Source organism: Sander lucioperca, chromosome 16 (genome assembly GCF_008315115.2).
Source record: "Sander lucioperca isolate FBNREF2018 chromosome 16, SLUC_FBN_1.2, whole genome shotgun sequence".
Taxonomy (NCBI): domain Eukaryota; kingdom Metazoa; phylum Chordata; class Actinopteri; order Perciformes; family Percidae; genus Sander; species Sander lucioperca.
Genome location: NC_050188.1, coordinates 998,117 through 1,019,493, shown reverse-complemented (window position 1 = coordinate 1,019,493; position 21,377 = coordinate 998,117). Strand labels below are relative to the sequence as shown.

Genomic DNA, 21,377 nt, shown 5'->3' with positions numbered 1-21,377 from the left:
AAAGAAACAAGCTTACTTGCCGTTTGGGAGTTCCAGGTGAACTCGTGAAATCCACTGTTGCTTTAAAAAAAATTAAAAACTGATTTTAGGCTTGGTTAATATTTGGAGAATTTTGAACCCAGCTGGGAGAGACAATACATTTTTTTCGTCAGTGCACAAGACATATTCTAGGATACTTTTTTTAATGTACAAATCACTTGCTCCCTCTGCTATAGGATGTGTGATAGGACAATCTCTGATCATTCGTGGGTGTGCCTAGACCTGCTGCCTCAAAGTGAGAGAAGGTGCTCTTATAGGCGGTGCCTTAACTCCTTCCTTTAACAGGAGCCAGAAAATATAAAATAGCTTAGGTCTGAGCTAAAAGATTACTTGCTGATCAATTGGTCCTCAGTGTCATCTTCAGGGGTGGCATGGGAGGCCCTAAAGGCTGTGATCAGGGGACGCATTATACAACATGCTTCATTTCGTAAGAGGAATTACAGTTAGAACTAGAAAGTAAAAGCAAACATACTGAAATGGGGATTAAACAAACAATGTCACAGGATGGCCTGAGAAATCTGACTCAATTAAAATACCAATATAATAATATTATATCTCAGAAGGTGGAATTCAATTTATTCAGGGCAAGACAAAATTATTTTAAATCAGGAGACAAATCAGGGAAATCACTCGCTAGATGCATAAAACAAAGGGAATCAGCTTCCACTATTTCTGCAGTTAGATCCAATTCTGGAGATGTTTTTACAGCAACTGTAAATATTAACAAGAATTTTAAAGAATTTTACTCTGATCTCTATAGGTCATTATCTACCTCTACTGCTGAAGAAATGTGTTCCTTCATAGAGCCACTAGGGCTTTCTAAACTGACAGAAGAGCAAAGAGAAGTAAGGGGGGCCCTGCCTTTGGGTAAAGCGGTGTTTGGTGTTTTAAGCCCCCAACGTTATCTTCCAGGCAGCGCTGCCTGGAAGGCACTAGGATTAGGCAATGGTTAGGGTTAGGGTTAAGGTTAGGGTTAGGTGCCTTGAAGTCAACGGTCGCAGCGCTGCCTTGAAGTCGACGTTGGGGGCTTAAAACATCATTGAGTGGGTAAAGCCCCAGGGCCCAATGGCTTCACAGCTGAATTTTTTTAACAGTTTTGCAACTAAACTGCCTCCACTTCTGTCAGAGGTATAAAGAGAGGCACTGGGGAAGGGCACACTGCCACCAACATTTAGGCAGAACCCAGGAAACTGTAAAAATGAAAAATGTCCAATTTCCCTAATGCAGTTAGATGTTAAGATTATCTCTAAAATCTTGGCAAATAGATTAAATAAGGTTATTACTTCTCTAATTCATCCTGATCAGGTGGGGTTTATTCGTGGGCGTAGCTTGTCAGATAATATCAGGCATCTCATTAATATTGCATGGTCTGTAGCTGATAGACAATCCCCAGTATCTGCTATGTCTTGATTCCTTGATGCCGAAAAGGCATTTGATATGGTTAAATAGGGCTATATGTTCAAAATTTTGGAAATGTATGTGTTTGGCAGCATTTTTATAAAGTGGACTAAGGTGTTGTATAAGCACCCAGAGGCTACGGTGCAAACTAACGGGTTCATTTCGGAATATTTTCCTCTTGGAAGCGGAACAAGACGGGGCTCACCACTTTCCCAGGTGTTATGGTAGGAGGTGTAGTGCACAAACTTATGCTTTATGCAGATGATATATTACTTTTTGTGTCCGAACCTAGCAGATCAATACCCTGTCTACTCGGGATCATTGACTCTTGACCAACTGCCATGATTCGCTCATTTGCAAGCCATGATGTCTCTCTCTTTCTCATGGGCGGGCCAAATTCTCTGGGCAGGCAAAGCAAAAGTAAACCTTTCCCCTTATGACATCATATAGGGAAGATTCCAGATTGGCCCATCTGAGCTTTAATTTTAAATCGCCATTTCTAGCCACTGGAGAACCATAGGTAGGCTGGGGCAACTCATATTAATGTTAATAAACCTCATAAAGTGAAATTTTCATGCCATGGGACATTTAAGGCACCTGGCCCACTGGCCACTTCCTCCTGAGAGAGCCCCACCTTGGTTTTGTATTGAGCAATCTGTTCTTGCCCCATTATCGCCCTTGCGATGCCTGTCTGTTAAGCTGTATGGTGAGGCAAAAACACATCCAATAATATCCCACTTAAATGTCATTTGGACCAAAGTGGCCCGGCTGTTTGAATTGGATCCATATCTGAATACTTCATCACGTGTTTGGCAAAATCCAAAGTTATGTATATGTATTGTATAAATCTCCCCTTTTTCGGAGGGATTGGTTGGAAAAGGGAATTGTCACACTGGGGGATCTGTATCTCGGCTGGCATATTGAAATCCTTTATGGATGTCGTAGCAATTTGGAACACCTAGGTCTCAATTTTTTTCTTCACCATCTGTTGGTGGGGATTTTTGGATCCAGTTCTTCAGCCCCAAAGGCACTAGAATGTTTACATAAGGGCGGATTTGTTCACGTTTCGAGTTGTATGTTTTGTATTTTGTTAAAAGAATAAAAAAATAAAAAAAACAACAACAACAACAACAAACAAAATACATACAATAATACCAGATGTATCCTTTAAACATCCTTTAACATCCTTTAACATCCTGGACTCCCATCAATTTATTGCATTAATTAAACACGAATGGATTGCATTCAGGTCACATTCAGGAGGGAAACTCACCTAAATCGATCTGGCAGTAATCACCCTTCCAGCCCGGGTTACAGACACACTGTCCAGAACCTTCAATGCCTTCATCACACCTTCCCTGCGCCCCACAACTGCAGACTGTAAGAGAGAAAAAACATGACTCAACCTCCATTGGCGTAACGTAGGTATGAAAGACCTCAGTGAATGCTATTATGAGGGGCCCTTGAATGTTCATTAGGCATGAGTGCTTGCTCAGTTTGCAGGTGTGCTCAGCTTGTAAGTCTTGACAGATTTTGCGCTTAAAATAAGACACATACCACATATTGCATCATCTCGTCACATGATCAAATAAAGACTTGACATTGGGCAACATCAACATACAAATTACCCAGCAATCATCATTGCATATCTGTATATATGACAAAATACCTAAAAAAATAAGAAAATATTCATTTAATTGAATAGTTTTTGTTGTTTATAGTTGTAGTGTATGTAGAATAAGCATATCATTTTGTATCATATTTCCGAGGTGGCAATCTGAATAATAATCTCACAACAGAGTTGTGAAGATGACAGAGGTAATTTCAGGGCTTCAGGCAGCAACAACAGTCTGGTTAATCTTCTCCTCAGACAATGTTAGGTGAGGGACAGTTGGAGCTCTTTGATGCTTTGATCAACATGAACCCTTCTTGGTTGAAACATCAGAACGCAACATGAACAACTGTGTTGTGTGGAAGAATTCTGTAAAAGTCAAACGCAGAAGCCTGTGTACATAAAACATGAAGGAGGGAAGTTTACTACAACCCCACAACTTCAATCACATTCCTTCATATTCGTGTGCTCCACTAACGATGAGCTGAAACCTGATTTTAAGCAGTTTAAATCAGTTCACTTTCTCATTCTGGATCAGTTTGGGATTAATTCAGTAACCACGGCGACGGGTTCTGTTCCTCACTGCAACAACGAAGCGTTTTAAAACCACCACAGCTCTGATTTACACCTCTGACTTGCTTCTTCTCCTGTGTTGATGAACCTTTAGGAGACCATTGAATGAGAACTTTGAAACATAAACAGCGGGTGATCAGCAGCTGTTTGATATTCTTTAACCCGGTCGGCTGGGTGACTCTTAGCGAAGATGGCTGGCAGGGTTGTCCTGAGCTGGAAGCACACCCAGCTTTGTGATGCTGAGTGTGGAGCGTTGCTATGGCGACAGACTGCAGGAGAGCTGATAGGGGAGAGATGGCGGTGCGTCTGCTAACCAGATTATTATTTTTGGGTGGGTGGGTGGAAGCGAAGGTGAGGGAATAAAAATACATTATTTGAGGATAAAGAAAAGTTCTCATGCCCATTGTGTTCCTGTAGCTGTATTCATAATTGTGCATTAAGGGGTGACACCGAAGGTAGGGCGGCTACGTGCGTAGGCTCAGTTCCTACACTGTAGCTAACTCTCGCCTCCTCAAAAATGTTACTGCACATTGAGGCTACAAGATAAAAAAGAACTGTGATTGGTAGGGTTGGGCATTGTTTGGATTTTAACAATTCTGATTCCAATACAGATTCTTTCTTTCGATTCAGGTTCTTATCGATTCTCGATTCCGATTCTTTGAGGGGTGGAGTTGAAACGGGTCACATGCCTATTTTCACAAATAAGAGGAAAGACTGCAACACAACAAGCGCCTGGCCGCTTCGGAAACCAAAACTTGCACGTGTTAAAGTGGGAAGCGTTGATCGGATTTGAAACCAAATCCTCTAAATGATTCCAAACGATTCCAATGAAGAAATGATTCTACTGGAATCATAATTTTTTAAACAATTCCAAATAGGAATCGGTTCTCGATGCCCAAACCTAGTGATTGGTCAACTCATCTTGCTTTGTGTTTCAGAGATTGTTGGTAGTGAATACAACATAAAACAAGCTATAACAGATAATCTACTAGTGTGACACGCCAGATGGTTTGTTAACACAGAACCATGTGAGAAGCCGTCATTGGAAACTGTTTGTAAAAGGGCAGGCACCTTCAAAAATATACCTGGCAGGTGACGGAATGAACAACCTGTCTATCATGCCGCCACTGTTGTTTTGAACAGTCACGCTGCCAGTGTTGCCACAGTTACTTTGAAAAAGTAACTTAGTTACTTTACAGATTACTTGATTTTAAAAGTAATTTAGTTACTTTACAGATTACTTGATTTTAAAAGTAACGAAGTTAGATTACAAGTTACTTTATTAGTTACATTCAGCAACTGCCAACAACACCCCCACAGCCTCAACATAAAAATGACAACCGGTTTACTGTGAGGCAGCTCGGCATTGCCAGTGGTAGGGATCTTGTTTATTATGGCACGAAAGAGAGTGAGTCAACCGTGTTTAAGGGCAGCATTTCTGCTACAACATACTGTACGACCAACTTCTTCAACTCTCCCCCACTTACTGGTTTTGCACCGAAGTCCAGCTTTTGTTGTATGCATCACTGCACGCCGCCACACGCACCTAAACTGGACTCGTAGCTGCCAGTAGCTCCTTACCGGATGCTGATTGATGCAGTAAGCTGGTTGTTAGGACACAAAGGCATTACTTGAAGCCTGACTAGATGGATTTTCGTGTGATATGTGATCCCTTGATTCTCGCGTGATCTTGTGATATTGTGAGAATCCAGCTGCCGTTCAAGGTAAGTTATCTACTTCTTTTTAGCGACACATATCTAACAAAGCAGTCTCCACTGCAAACCTACTTGCCGTGATCGCCACCTACTATGACTGCACAGCAGTAGTCTCATATTCAATAATGTAGTTGAAACCTGAGTTACCTGAAAGTAACTCCAGTTGTGTAAATATGTGTTTACTGATGAAACAATCTGCTGCCGAGGATATTTATAATTTCAACCGGTGAGAGTAATGGAAAGTAAAAATGAGAAGCTGCTACGTGAATATTTTAAACATAGGTATTTGCTAATAAAAAAAAAGAGCAAGGAGATATACAAGCCAGAGATGGGGACTCAAGTTTGAATCTCGGACTCGAGTCGCACTTAAGTCGGACACACAGTGACTTCAGACTTGACTTGAGACTCGTCCTCAAAAGCCACTCGGACTCAAGGTGCGGGACTTCATTTTTAGGAAACGTCTGATGAGCTGAATGTTATTCCCCTCCCTGCATAACCTATAACCTACCTATGTAACTGTCAAGGGTAGATGTAGATGAGTAGTCTTGAGCAGGTGTAAACACTCAGAATGAGTCGGAGATGAAGTTGAAGAGATGGAATTTTTATTATTTCATTCCCAATTAAGGCCACGGAGGCAAAATAGTGACACAAAATTTAACAAAATTATGGAAAGCAAAAAATATACTTTAAAAAAATAGAGTAAATTGACTTGGGAGTCAAAACAATCACAGAATATTAACAATTTTTCACTAATTGACCTTAAATCAAGTCATCACTCTGAGGACATCCCACAGACTTACATCCTACTCCCTCAGGTGTTCTGCAGCTCTCTCTCCAGAGCAAATACAACCGCTTCTCTTTATAGCCTGAAGCCCCGCCCCTCAAATTGGAACATACCAACAATTCAATACAATGCAGGGGTGGTTCAGGTGAATAGACAATAAAGGCTCAAAACAGCCAAAATGAATACATCTATTAGACCGAAGATTATTTACATGACTCACAGAAACATTTCACCAAGCCACAAGATACCTTGACGGCTAATAAAATAATTACTTAAAAATTACAGTTCACTTCCTGTTACCCCGGAAGTCCCACCCTCATTTAAACCTGCGGATTGCGGCAAACTTTCCCTTATAACAAAGAGAGCACATGCTGGTAAGACAAAAGGTCCTGTTACCCTCTATTAGCTTTTAAACTCAATAAAGACACTAGTTAACCAAGACCTAAGTGTTGCGTGATTATTGTAACTGAACATGTTTGTGAAATAAACTGTATGGTTTTAAACAATAAAAAATGATGTATTGATGAATGTTGCTATAGCATTTAAATCACCGCAGAATTAGATGTTAAATATGTGCACAAGAAAACGACGGGATTACTGTGGAATTAGATGAATGAATTGCTATGCTTAACAGAACATATGAACCCAGTATGATAAGTAACAGAACACGCTAACAAAACATATACCGGCTACATTTACACTCAGTCTTTGAGATAAAAATAGATAGAGCATCGCTAGCGTGACGTCAGCCATGCGCCCCGTCACAGTAACACGTAATACCTAACGTATCTGCTGCACGCTGCCACACGTGAGAGAGGACTTGGACTCTAGCTCAGACTTGTGAGCATCTCTGATACAAGCGAAGATAATCTGAGTTTTATTTATCAACCTTTTAAAAGTTAATACATGATGTTAAAAACTCAAATATATTCATATCTTATGATATTCTACTGTGAAAACTGTCCACAAAGAATGACATTACTTTATTCTGATATTTTCTTCTGAAAGGAGGATCTCATAAAGTCTTGGTTAGGGACTGTTCGTTATTTAATTAAGGGGCCACCGGAGGAGTTTTGTGGCCTCTAACCTAAAAAGACTTGACCCTCCCCTCATCAGTAATAATTTTCCTATGACCCTCCATAACAATTTGAAAAAAAGGAATGACCCTCCCCTCGCATGCAAGTTTGCACTTAGCAAAGAAGTACAGATACCATTTGATTTTTACAGCCATGATGTACAGGAGTTAACCTCTGCATTCTCATCTTACACATCACACTCCTCTGTTATGGTGTGGTGGCCATTTCAGTAGTCACTAACATTGTTGTGGAAACACAATAAGCATGGAAACTAAATGCACACTTCATGCATTACTGCATTACTTCAGATACTAAGTTACTCCTCTAGTAAACTAGTATTCATATGAAATAAAACATTAAAACATTGAGACCATTCAGCAAAGGACGCTGGGATATAACCAATTCAACATTGGTTGCTATAGACTTGTCACTATTGTCATTGTATATTTTAGCACATAGGTAAAGCTGCCGAAGCTGAACATTATATTACAAAACACATATGTTTACTTTTAAAGTTTTTAAGTTACATTGTAACAACTTAACAATTCGCCCTTATGAAATCCAATCGCAGCACGGCTGTTTTGGAACGCAATAGACAGACGCTTAAATTCAACTAAAATGTAACAGTGAACAATCAGTGTTGGACCTACAGTCTGTTGAAGTGCCTCTCCAAACGCAGAAACCAAGCGCAGTCACACCATAAAACATTAAGACACGTTAAGAAAAAAGATCCACATTTTGCCGTAATCCAATGACACAAAAAAAAGTAATCCACAGCGATCAGTAGATCCACAAAAAGGGTCACGGTGTATGCAGCAAGGCCGATACGAGTGTTACGTTCACCAGCTAGCTCCAAACAGGTGAACGAGGCCTCTCCACTTCACTGTTTGAACAAAGTGGAATAAACGTATAAAAGTCCAAATCTACACAAAACCCGCAATCAATTAGTAAGCTGACATCACATTTATATGCATGGCATTTAGGAAACCATTATTGCAACGTTGGCACGGCAAGATGTCCAGACTAGTGCAACAGTAATTTTCGTTTTTTTGCGTCCTGCTGCTCCCATCATCAGCCAGGTAATATTTTTTTTACTAAAGCAGTATATGAACTCTGATGTATTACCTACCACCATTTAGTTGTTTTGTGTTATTTAAGATATTTATAAAATATCTGGTCATGCCAGATGTAATTATTCCACTAATTTTTTAAACAATGCAATTACCCGTTTGAGCCACCAGGGGGGCAGTGCTCCTCCTGCCCCCCCAGCAAACTCCGCGTATGCGGTCAGAACCATCTGCTAGGGGGCCGAGACTGAGAGCTACATGGATAAATATGCACCAAACAAGCCCCTTTGAAATTTTGCTCTTTTCATGAATAAAAAAGTTGGGTGACCCCCCCACCCAGACTAAAAAATATTGGATGACCCTCCCCTCAGCAGAAAATAAAAAGACATGACCCTCCCCTATTTTACTCCGGTGGTCCATTCCATAAATACTGAACGGCCCCTTATAGTTTGGGTTCAAAAAAAGTGTTCCAAATCACATACATTTTCTTTATTACTTCTAGTATGTACTGCAACTGCCTTTAAATGTATTAGCTGTTGCATACAGTATGCATACAATTGTGACATACCTCTTCTACATAACATTGCGCCTTAAAGCAGCCATATTATGCTCATTTTCAAGTTCATAATTGTATTTTAAGGTTGTACCAGAATAGGTTTACATGGTTTAATTTTCAAAAAACACCATATTTTTGTTGTACTGCACCGCTCTCTCTCACTGCTGCAGGTCCTCTTTTCACCTGGTCTCTGTTTTAGCTACATAGTGAGACCTCTTTTCTTCTTCTTCGTCTGTACTATCTTTGATTGCACTCGCACATGTGCAGTAGCTCAGATGTAGATCATGTCAGCTAGCTAGCTCCATAGACAGTAAAAGAAAGGCTGTTTCTACAACTTCGGTCAGTTACAAGGCAGGATTAGCTGGGAGACTTCTAAATGAGGGGCGCACATGTAAGTAGTTCTTTTGTAGATTATGGTGAACTTGTGTGTGTTGTAGCAGTGCTTTGCTATTGAGAACGAGCATTGTATCATGCTAGCGTTAGCATGCTAGCGTTAGCATGCTAACGCTACGAGCTAATGGTTGCGGTTACCCTGCTCGTTTCGGCTTGTGACGTTACAAGCCGTGCCGATTTTGAACAGCTCACCCGGAGACTGAAGGCAGGACACATTCAGAAACCGTATCTCACTCTAAACAGCATGGATGGATTTTTTTCAAAGTTTGTATGTCTGTGGAAGCACCAGAGACACAACATAACACCCCAAACCAGAGTTTTGTGTTTCCTGGTTTTGGTCTACCTGTGCAGTTGGGGCCATAGTGGTTGGTGGTACAATGTTCGCAGGCTGTTCCTCTGAAACCTTTGTGGCACCTACATCTTCCTGAACCACGCATCCCATCATCACAGTCACCATGGTTACCACAAGGGGCCTCTAGGCCACTTGGACAAACTAAAACACACAGAAGGGGTGGAGTCAAAAAACGGATAGAGGACAAACATATGAATCATTTTTTTAAATATTCCAAACATGGTCTTACAAAAACTGTCCAACAAAAGAAATACAGCAGAAAACCAAAAATATGCTAGTCCGTGGATCACAAACGCCTGCAAAAAGAAAAAATACTCCATCAAAAGAATTCATTCAAGTATAGAACTATAGATGCACAGAATAAACAAAACAAATAAAACAAATAAATAAAAATAAAGTAAAAATAAGTTTACTAATATGATGAGGATATGTAAGACGGAATAAACTGAAAGGGCACTCGGTGGGCGCAGATTTCCGCCAGGGCATGGCCTATTTCACAATGTTAATGTAGTGTGAATTTTCCCAGTTGGGAACTCATTTTTGCGATTATTCCGACACCACATGAATGCAGCACAAACGGCCTATGTCTTATAATGTTCACAAAAGTGAAAAATGATTTGTGTATCTGCCCCGTGTTTAGGATCTGCTCCAAAATGTAATAGTTTGTTCCTTGCCCATGCTACATCCTTCCACCAAGTTTCATGAAAATTGGGCCAGAAGTTTTGCTGTTATCCTGTTGACAAACAAACAAACCAACAAAAAAACGGAACAAACACATAACCACCTTGGCGGAGATAATTATTAGAGGATAAAAAACACAGCATTAAAGGCATATGTATTGTGTTAAATAGCATTATTACAAACGGATCTAGAAACTCAAACTACCCTTAGTATTTTATTGCTAACGATAACACCAAAAATAAGATGGATGATGTAATTAGTGGTTTTAATACATTTGTGTGTTGACCAAAAGTGGCAAAAGCATTGTTGTGAATCTGTTACATTCCATTCTGTGAAAACTCTGAAAAAAGCCTCTCTCATCTGTTTCAAACGTCATCCTTTCATTAATTGTCACTCTTAGGACTCTTAACATTTGTAGCTCCACAAATGGTAAGGCTCTAAGAATAAACACTGGAGCCTCTAGGGGGCATGATTTTCTCCAGACCTCTGTGGGCAGGATGAGATGAATGTCTAACCAGAGGAGCATCTTCCCTGTTTGCCTTTCTTACCTTGACAGTCTCGGCCGTAGTGGTTTTTGCAGCACTTTTGGACCCAGGAAGGAAACTGACAAACTCTCTTACAGCCCGTCCGGCCCCCAAAATCATCCAGGTCATAGAAAGGTGGGTAGCGACGGCCATACCTGAAGGACCTGAATTGCGAACATGGCTCTGTCTTTCCCTGGAAGCACGCAAGACTGAAATTTATCTCGACATAGGTTACGAATTGTACAAGCTGCTAATGTTCAGAATTTTTAGCAGATTTTACCGTGTCTTGGTGTCTGAAGGGGCAGGATGGAGGGAAGAGGCAGCGTCCACAGCGCCCCTGAGACATTTTAAGACAGAAAGCTTTAGTTCAGCTACCAAGAAAAGTAGGAAGGCTGACATCAATGTAATAACCATGGCAGTGTGGTGTCGGTATTTGCAGTAGTGGTGGTGAAACAATGGTATTAATAACAATGGTTACTGGGGTAGCTGTATGAAGGCCCAGTCACATCCATGTGTCTTCATGAAATGTTTTGTTCTAGAAGCTTGGTGACTAGAGCTGCAAAGATCAATCGATTAATTCATTATTTGTCAACTATTACAATTAATCGCCAGCTATTTTGATAATCAATTAATCGGTTGGAGTCAAAAATTCTCTGATTCCAGCTTCTTAAATTAGAGTATTTTCTAGTTTGTTTACTCCTCTATGACAGTTAACTGAACATCTTTGAGTTGTGGACAAAACAAGACATCATATTAGGCTTTGGGAAACACTGATCAACATTTTATCCCATTTTCTGGCATTTTATAGACTAAACAACAAATTGATTAAGCGAGAAAATAATCGACAGAATAACCGACAATGAAAATAATGGTTAGTTGCAGCCCTATTGTAGCCGTAGGGACAGCTTGCAGGGATAGTTGGTGACCGCTAATATGCTAGCGCTAGAGTCACAATTAAATAAAGCGATAGCTTCCTCCTTTTTGGACTCTCTGGCTCTTTGTTCCCCCAAAGGTTAGCAATGTCAAGACAGCATGCGCTTGGTCAACAGCACGAAGATTTAAAGGTCCTATGACATGCTGCTTTTTGGATGCTTTTATATAGGCCTTAGTAGTCCTCTAATATTGTATCTGAAGTCTCTTTCCTGAAATTCAGCCTTGGTGCAGAATTACAGCCACTAGAGCCAGTCCCACAATGAGCTTTCCTTAGGACGTGCCATTTCTGTGTCTGTAGCTTTAAATGATGTAGCCATGATGTCTCTCTCTCTCTCATGGGTGGGCCAAATTCTCTGGGCGGGCAAAGCAGAGAAAGGGGAGGTAACCTTCCTCCTTATGACGTCATAAGGAGGAGATTCCAGATCGGCCCATCTGAGCTTTCATCTTCTCAAAGGCAGAGCAGGATACCCAGGGCTTGGTATACATATATCCCCATTTCTAGCCACTGGGGGACATAGGCAGGCTGGGGGAACTCACATTAATGTTAAAAAACCTTATAAAGTGACATTTTCATGCCATGGGACCTTTAAAGAGATTTTCTTCATCAAATTGATTTACAATGAGCAGTAAGTGTGGCAGAAATAATACTACCAGTAGTATCACTAGTTTGTTGCCACTCTAGCAGCACATTATGTATCAACTTGCTTTTGTTTTGTACTTTTTGTCAGCTCACACTGTCATCTGACATTTGAATGTGTCTTAGCTTTGGTTTTGTGATCACTCCATCCAAAGAATTCCAGAAAACAGAGGTAAAAATAGTTGTAATAAGTAGTAGTATAAGTATTAGCATTTCTGTTGTGAGTTTTAAAGCAGTAATAAAAGTAATAGTATTAGCACTACTCACGTGAGTGGTTCTGTTCTCCAGGCTGTCGCAGAGTGCTCCCAGGCCGGGTGGTTCCAGTAACTGGTCAATGCCATAGGCCACGCCCTCTTTGAAGTCCAGGTAGCGCTCCACTATCCGGGCTGCGTTCCCATTAATCAATACAGCACCCTGAACACACACACACACACACACACACACACACACACACACAAACAATAACATTTTAAAAACAGTCAACATACAGCCACAGACCTAGAACAGAATAAAATAAAATAGAACACATATTGAGTGCTTTCTCACGTTATCAATAACATATGCTAGGAATGAGAAAAGAAATAAAGTAAAGAAAATAAGGCCCGTAGATGCCAACATGGCTCCTTGTTTGGTTTGTGTGTGTGTGTGTGTGTGTGTGTGTGTGTGTGTGTGTGTGTGTGTGTGTGTGTGTATGTATGTGTGTGTGTGTGTGTGTGTGTGTGTGTGTGTGTGTGTGTGTGTGTGTGTGTGTGTGTGTGTGTGTGTGTGTGTGTGTGTGTTTTCTCACCACCAGCGTCTTGTCACAGCTGTACTGGATGGTTGATCCATGCATGGTGCGAAAGGACGAGTATTTATCCGGCTGACTGACACCCATCACCTAGACACAAAGAAAATCATAGTGATCTGTTTCTAGAGCTACAACAGACAGACAGTCAGTCAGACTCTTCCTCCTCCTTTTGAAGAAGCCTAGAGTTTTGGGTTTTGGATGGATTTTGGATATGATATTAGTATTTTGGATATGTATTCATGTTCATGCCACGACTGTGGTGACCCTATGAGCTTTCCTCAGCTCTATTGCTGGTAAGCAGAGAAGCAGTGGGCAGAAGCATTGTTGTGAAGCTGTTACATTCAAATTCTGTGAAAACTCTAAACCAAGCCACTCTCATCTGTTTCAGTTGGTATTGGTATCATAAATTAGTTAGACTGTTTTCCTCCCTGAAGATTTATCTGCATGAACCTACCTTGAACCAATCCTCCTCTCCTCTGGTGCCCCTTTCTTATCTATCTCCTCTCACGTCATCGAAGTGAATGGAGCGATTGTTACAAAATGTATATATTCTTGTGTGTCTCATTAAACCTTTAGAACATTGTGAACTGAACCCATGTTGGCTGAGTCCTGCAGCGGGTTCGAATCCGACCCGCTACCCTTTGCTGCGTGTCATCCCCCATCTCGCTCCCCCTTTCCAGTCTATCCACTATCAATAAAGGGAAAATGCCCCAAAAAATAATCTTAAAAAAAAAAAAAGAACATTGTGAACTGAACCCTGCTTCGTGTCACTTTGTTCTCCGAGAGCGTAACTGCTTTCAGAGTCAACTCACAGAGGTCAAGCCAGTAGATGACAGAATACGAACCACAAAACAATCGTGATCAGATTCTTTGATAACAATGTTGAATCTGTATTTAACATGTCTGGTCACTATGCACTTTATCAGTTTATTTGTATTTATTTGGTCATTATGTCGCTATTTATTCTCTCTGCCTCTGCATTTTTTAGATGTTATTGATGCTGGGCTTTGTACACTGGAAATGTGAATGTTGGACACTAGTGACTACTGTTGTTGGTCTTCTAGCCCACTGGTATTTAAGACATCTTACCTACTGTATGTCTATGTTTGTTCATGCATTGTTTGCCTTGCTGAAAAACCGTGGAAAGTTGATATATAATGTGCACTAACACTGATCACAGATGTAGAGCACAATAATTAATCGTTTAATGGATAAGTCAATCATAAGGCAATTAACCAGCAACTATTTTGATATCTGATTAATCAATCAACATCAATAATATCGTAAATAGAAGACTTTTTTTGTTTTGAACTGCTTGTTTGGCAGAAAAAAAACATTTGAAGATGGTCATCAATGGTTTTGTGTAGCTGTGATCGACATTTTGACTATTTTCTTATATTTTATAGACAAAACAATTAATTGAGAAAATAAATGACATATTAACAAATAATAAACATAAATGTTAAATACAACACGACAGAGGTACATATTTTCCTTCTGGGCTGCAATGAACTTTTCATTCTTTAGAGGCCCAATTAGAAGAGTTACGTTTGAGTATCACAGAAGCAAACTTTGTTATTGATCCAGTCATCCTCCTAATGCCTTTCTCCTCCTCCTCTTCCTACCTTGGAATTGCGTATGATGTGAGCCTTCACCAAGGAAGCCACTTGGTCTCGGTGATCGGGGCTGGACAGCCAGTGCTGTCTTTCAGCTGGCAGGGAGTTGAGGGCCTTGTCAGTGGGCCAGAACATGGTGAACGGCTGGTGGATGGACATCTGGAGCACAGGAAGTAACCCTGCATCCTGAACAAAGAGTAAAGATTACGGTCAGTAATACTCACACTCACAGTATAAGTTGTGTGTTCTCAGATAAAAAAAGGTGAAGAGTGTAGTAGAAGGAGAAGTTGGCATCAGGAACTAGTTGTAGAAAGATAAGCAGTGATAGAAAGATGTGAAGAAGGGAAAAAAGTAGGTGTAATAAGAGGATAGAGATAGATGTAGATGTGTAAGTGCTGGAAGGATAAATTAAAGAGGAGGTGGATTCCAGAGTGAGAAGGAGGAGGCAGCATGGGAGATATGGCTGTAGGAATAGAAATAAAACCAGGAGGTGCAGCGTTTTAGTTGTTTTTACCTCCACGAGTTTATAGAAGCGGCTGTAGCCATAAAACATCGCTGCTGACGTTAAGTTCATCTAAACAGAGAGAGAGAGAGAGAAATAGTTCACACTGCCTGGCCGTCAATTCTGATTGATTATCAATTATATATTAATTTAAAGCAAACTCAGCAAACCATGTTAGACAGGAGGATTGGTTTGTCCTGCAGCCTGTAGGGCATCAACAGCGTGTCAATGTGGTGAATGACTCCGTTAGATGTGATGTAATCACTCTTCACGATCCTCGATCTGTTGTTGATCCAGACTGAACCCTGCAGGGAGAAAGACAGGTGTGGAGAGAGGGAGAGGTGAGGCAGATAGGTAGAAACAAAGACGAGGAGAGTGGAAAGGTGGATTGTGAGACATCTGAAGTCATAGAGACCAAAAAGTCTGAAAGAATGATTGTAAAGATTTACAAAGAATATGTTTACGGTATTTCCTCTCTAACTGGGACGTTTGGGGACTGACTGGTGGGATTGCTGTGGACGAAGTAGACACAGCGATAAACTGGTAAGAGCTAATTCATTTAACCATGTGTCCAGCTAATTTAAATAGCTTGCGTTACTGGATTGTGTTAACAGTTAACTTCATTTAATATCGTATGCGGCGTTTTCTATTGCGGGGTGCAAATGTTCCACCAAAACAAGTGTGTGTGTTACCTGTTGCAGGCCGAAGTGCAGTGTGTGTTACCTGCTGCAGGCTGAAGTGCAGTGTGTGTCCCGACATTGAAACAGCAAGCTCGGTGGTTTTGAGGTCACTTAAGGTCAAAGTCTCACAGGAAACGATGTGGTAACGAACCAGGTCAGGAAGACGACCGAACTGGTTCCATTTCTCGAACTACACACACACACACACACACACACGCACACACACGCGCGCGCCCACACCCCACACACACACACACACACACAGCGAGACACTAGTCAACGATGTATATCATCATGCACTAGCAACCATATTCCAGACTTATCATTCACAAGCGAAAATATACATACTGTATATATTATTAATTAATTCATATTGTGATTTAGCTTTTAAATGTATGACTGTATAGTTTTTTTTTCTAGGCAAGACAGTAATTCTTAAAGATAAACAAAAAATGAAGATAAGATTGGTAATATTCTTATTGTAGCATTATATAATATACAAACAGCAAGTGTTATACACACAGAAGAGGAGTCGTTGTTGGTTTCCTCTACAGGTGAAAAGACAGTAAACGGTCCCTCACCATAAAGACCACGAGAGCCGGACATCTGAGAAAAACACAAAGAAAACAAAGTGAACTCCTGTAATGATGGATCAGGTGGCTGTATTATGAAGCAAGCACTTATATATTATATATATATATATATATATATATTTTTTATTTTAATTTCTTCTTCTTTCTTCTTCTGGCAATGACAATTTTAACCAAATGAAGACACAAGTCAAACACTAAGGAGATATATACTTATTTTTTGGCAAAAAATGATTTTAATTTCAGTTGGACTTCACCATCAGTTTACATTGTGGGATCGCTTTAGTCCGATCAATAAGAAGCCCAACACACAGAGCAGCAGGAGCTCTGATTTGCCAGCTGTTGTGCCTTGCAGCCATGTATATTACAAACCATATACAGTTGTGTTCAAAATAATAGCAGTCCAACATCACTAACCTCATAAATCTAATTTTTTTGGTAGAAGTGATATTTCTACATGGCAAATAATGTACTAGTAAGTGTTGTAGAGTCATAGAAAACCAACAGACCCAACAGTCATGACATGCATGCTGCTCATTCTGTGTAATTGAATTTGTAATTGAAAGGGGCACGTTCAAAATAATAGCAGTGTTGTGTTCAATTAGTGAGGTGATTGATTCTGTGACGAACCAGTTGTCAATTATAGCCCATATTTAAGGAAGGAAGGAAGCAAATGTTGTGCATGCTGGTTATAGTGCATTTCACACTGAAATACTCAGCAAAATGGGTCGTTCCAGACATTGCTCTGAGGAACAGCGGACTTTGATTAAAAAGTTGATTGGAGAGGGGAAAACATATAAAGAAGTGCAAAATATTATAGGCTGCTCAGCCAAAATGATTTCAAATGCCTTGAAATGGCATCCAAAGCCTGAACGACGTGGGAAAAAACGGTCAACTACCATTCGAACAGATCTAAGAATAGCCAAAATGGCTAAGGTTCAACCAATGATCAGCTCCAGGAAAATCAAAGAAGACTTAAAGTTACCTGTGAGTACTGTTACGATCAGAAGAAGGCTATGTGAAGCAAAGCTATCAGCTAGAAGCCCCCGCAAAGTCCCATTGCTGAAAAAAAGACATGTACTGAATAGGTTGAAATTTGCCAAAGGCCACATTGACTGGCCAAAGGAGAAATGGTGCAACATTCTGTGGACTGAGGAGAGCAAAATTGTTCTTTTTGGGTCTAGGGGCCGCAGACAGTTTGTCCGACGACCCCCATGCACTGAATTCAAGCCACAGTACACTGTGAAGACAGTAAAGCATGATGGTGCAAAAATCATGTTATGGGGATGTTTCTCATACTGTGGTGTTGGGCCTATTTATCGCATACCAGGGATCATGGATCAGTTTCAATACATCAAAATACTTGAAGAGGTCATGTTGCCTTATGCTGAAGAAGAAATGCCTTTGAAATGGGTCTTTCAACAAGACAATGACCCAAAACACATCAGTAAGCGAGCAAAGTCTTGGTTCTAGATGAACAAGATTGATGTTATGGAGTGGCCAGCCCAATCCCCAGACCTTAATCCCATAGAAAATGTGTGGGGTGACATCAAAAATGTTGTTTCTGAGGCAAAACCCAGTAATGCAGAGGAATTGTGGAATGTAGTTCAATCGTCCTGGACTGGAATACCTGTTCACAGGTGCCAGAAGTTGGTCGACTCCATGCAACACAGATGTGAAGCAGTTCTCAGAAATAATGGTTATGCAACTAAATATTAGTGCAGTGATTCAAAGTAAAGCAAACTCTTGAGACATTTTTCAGTTTATAATATATAATGGCAATCATTTTTAATATTCCTTTTTCTTCACTTTCTGTAAAGGTATAACACAAACTTGATCCATTTTGGTCATGTTTTGATTTGGAATTGAATGTGCAGTGTTCCCAATGCATTGATATTATGGAATTAAAAGCTATTCTAAGGATTTTGAGCATTATTCACTTTTTTAAACACACTGCTATTATTCTGAACAAAACTGTATGTGTTTACTAAGCAGCATCAAATGAATAACTGGAGGCAAAGTTTTATTTACTTACAGATAACATTCGACGGAAGATGATGTTCTCTGATTGTCGGAACAGCTCCTGTAAGACAGACAGACAACACAACTTCCTGTGAGGAGGGGGGCAGTGGGATGTTAGAGGCCAGAGGGAAGTCAGAGGTCATGTGACTCACATTGTAGGTGTTTCCCCGGCAATCGAAGCCATCGCCCACGTGGCCTCTGAGGCAGGAGCAGTTCCTCTGACCCTGACCCACATAATCACAGCGAGCATGCTTACTGCAGCCGCCATTGTTCTGCCCACATACAAAAAGAAATATTTTTAATTGATGAAACAGGACAGGCATTAACTGCCCTGCAACCATATTCATTTTTGATAAAATCATAGATGAGATTTTTTAATTAGTTGAGTCATCAATTAGTGTGTCTGCAACAACAGTCCCGAGATGTTTTTTTCTTCCGCGTTTGGCTCCTTGTACCCAGGAGCTGAGTCAGCTAATTGGACAGCTGTACAGCTAACCAAGCTAACTAGCTAATGGCAGCTAACTACAGTTAGCAGTTATATTAGCAAGTAGCCTAAAGCTAATGTTATCTGTTCAAAACTCCGTAAATCACCTCGGTACTGTATTGATTGTCGTCAAATTGGTCTTATAACTTTTAGGACATCTTAATGAAAAGTCCAACTAGTTTCCCTTCACTTGAGGTCAAGAGAATTCTTCATGACACCGTTATAGAAGCATTTGACACTGCAATCAAACTTTATGACATCCTTATGAAGTCCAAATTGTTTCATTTTACTTTAGGTCAAGGAAAAATATTCATGATACAATTATAATGGTCACATGACAGCCAATGTATAATCCAACCACTTGTAATGCAATGTAAACACGTAAAGCTAAATAGTTTCTTTAAGTTTGATAATAAGGCCTGCTATGACATACTTATGACAGGTTATGTTGTCTAATGATTAATGGCAAGTTGTAATAACAAAGACATTAACAGGCTATTTTGTCTTGCTTAATGTCAAGTTGTCATAATAAAGCAAATGACGACACATTGACATACATTTCTGCAGGGGTTGACAGGGTAACAGAACCTCCCTGATCCTTGAAAGCCCATATGACACCTGCAGGCTGTCTGGAGACAACAACAGAACAAACAGAGAGAACATTCAATCACTTCATCCATCTCTTTCTTGCCACCCGCTGTGCTCTGCCAATCAACAAATCAAATAATAATTTCTCAACAAATCAAAATCACTTTTTTTATACTGTAAACACAGTACTGTCGTTTCTAGGGCTGTCATCAAATATTCAAAATACATATTTTAATTGTAAAAGAAAAAAACAGACCAACGAAGACATTCGAATATAAAAATTGATATTTGAATATTGTTTGAAAAAAAAAAAGAAAAAGGCAGCACTACTGCGGCTGTCTGCCTCTCGCATTCTCGCGTGGGCTTGGGCCGCTGCTCCCTAAACATTCAGCGGTGTAATCCATGTCATGTGCTGCTTCCTGTACACTTCAGAGAGAGAGGGAAAGAGGACTACGGTGTTTAAATTTTACATTATATAGGACATTCTTTTATCAATTTATTCTCTAACGTGAAGGTTTGTAGATCTTTTAAAATACATGATAAAATAAATGTACCTATACAAGTAGTTATGTCTCCCGTTGGTTTACCCTCTTATGGACGTAATGCACAAAGCTAGATTTTCAAATATAGACAAACCTATGTGTTCGTATGTGTTTTTTTAGAACGTCATTTTTTGCCAATTTTGACAGCACTGGTTGTTTCTGGTAGGAGGTTAATGACAACAGCTGTGCTGTATGATCAGCTATATCGACTTAAAATGTGTGATCCCTGAGAAAGTTAGAGTCGTCCTCTTAACTTCCCTAACTCACAGTGGACTGTGACTTGGCAGCTAAACACACAGCAGGTTAACCGTTCAGTGTCCGTCTGCTCTCTGTGGTCACCTATATGGTGTTTTAATGCAGCTAAATTTATGTTATACTTCTCATTTACATGTTTGTCTCATGTCTTTTGATTGTGGCCCATAAAGCACTACATTATATCCAGCAGTTATTCCCAAGCTGCTGTGCTGCAGTAATAAAATCCTTATTTTGCAATCACAATGTTGCCTGACAAAATAATAAATATAAATATTGGTCAATGACAGCTGCGCTATGTGTTCGGCTGTACAGACATTAAAATGAACGACCACAGAGAAAGTTAGAGGCAAAAGAAAATCCTCCTTAACTTTACTGCCACACAGACCCCAGCCCTCAGAGGGTAGCTTACATTAGTGTAGAGGTACTCTGATTTGGTAAATTGAACTTCATAACCAACGTGAATGGTGGCCAAAAGTATAAAACAAATATTTTACTTTAAAGAACCACCCAGATGCTATTTGGTCCTCACTAAAATGAGACCCCCCTGAAACCTCTCCTGATCTGAAATGAAACTGAGTCTCAGGTACAGTGATGGCTCAGTATTGGGTCAGGTCTAACATTATGTGCCATTGAAATCTGATATTTTACTGCAATACAGTGTTGTCTTACAATGTTGGGGCCTGTTCTGATGCACTCTGCTGACTTATGGCAGCCTCCATTGTTGACCAGACAGCCGTCAATCTCTGTGAACATATGACATGTTAATCAGACAGCTGGCAGTGCATAATAACTGGACTGGACCAACACAATAGCTGTTCCTATGGATCAGGGGGGATGCAAAAAATGTTGCGATGTAACTCAACATTTATTGCAAACGCAGAAGTAGTTCTGAAAAACACATTCCCACTGCGAGCCTTTGGGGGCTCCATATTTAGAAATATTCTAAGGCTATGAATTTACAAAATTTCTGA

At 40.2% G+C, this 21,377-nt stretch overlaps 1 protein-coding gene across 1 annotated transcript in view; it reads right to left on the bottom strand.

Moving 5' to 3' along the window:
* Window positions 1–21,377, bottom strand: part of stab1 (stabilin 1) — a 111,416-nt gene that overhangs the window by 40,798 nt on the left and 49,241 nt on the right. Inside the window, exons 43-57 of the mRNA XM_031296783.2 lie at window positions 21,076–21,149; window positions 19,579–19,650; window positions 18,690–18,809; window positions 18,551–18,598; window positions 16,448–16,531; window positions 15,969–16,115; window positions 15,416–15,550; window positions 15,258–15,317; window positions 14,753–14,929; window positions 13,128–13,217; window positions 12,608–12,754; window positions 11,051–11,107; window positions 10,795–10,963; window positions 9,557–9,706; window positions 2,711–2,815 (exon numbers count right to left, since the gene is read on the bottom strand). Of these exons, the coding sequence (XP_031152643.1) occupies window positions 2,711–2,815; window positions 9,557–9,706; window positions 10,795–10,963; window positions 11,051–11,107; window positions 12,608–12,754; window positions 13,128–13,217; window positions 14,753–14,929; window positions 15,258–15,317; window positions 15,416–15,550; window positions 15,969–16,115; window positions 16,448–16,531; window positions 18,551–18,598; window positions 18,690–18,809; window positions 19,579–19,650; window positions 21,076–21,149 (1,635 nt within the window). The remainder of the gene's footprint in view (window positions 1–2,710; window positions 2,816–9,556; window positions 9,707–10,794; window positions 10,964–11,050; window positions 11,108–12,607; window positions 12,755–13,127; window positions 13,218–14,752; window positions 14,930–15,257; window positions 15,318–15,415; window positions 15,551–15,968; window positions 16,116–16,447; window positions 16,532–18,550; window positions 18,599–18,689; window positions 18,810–19,578; window positions 19,651–21,075; window positions 21,150–21,377) is intronic.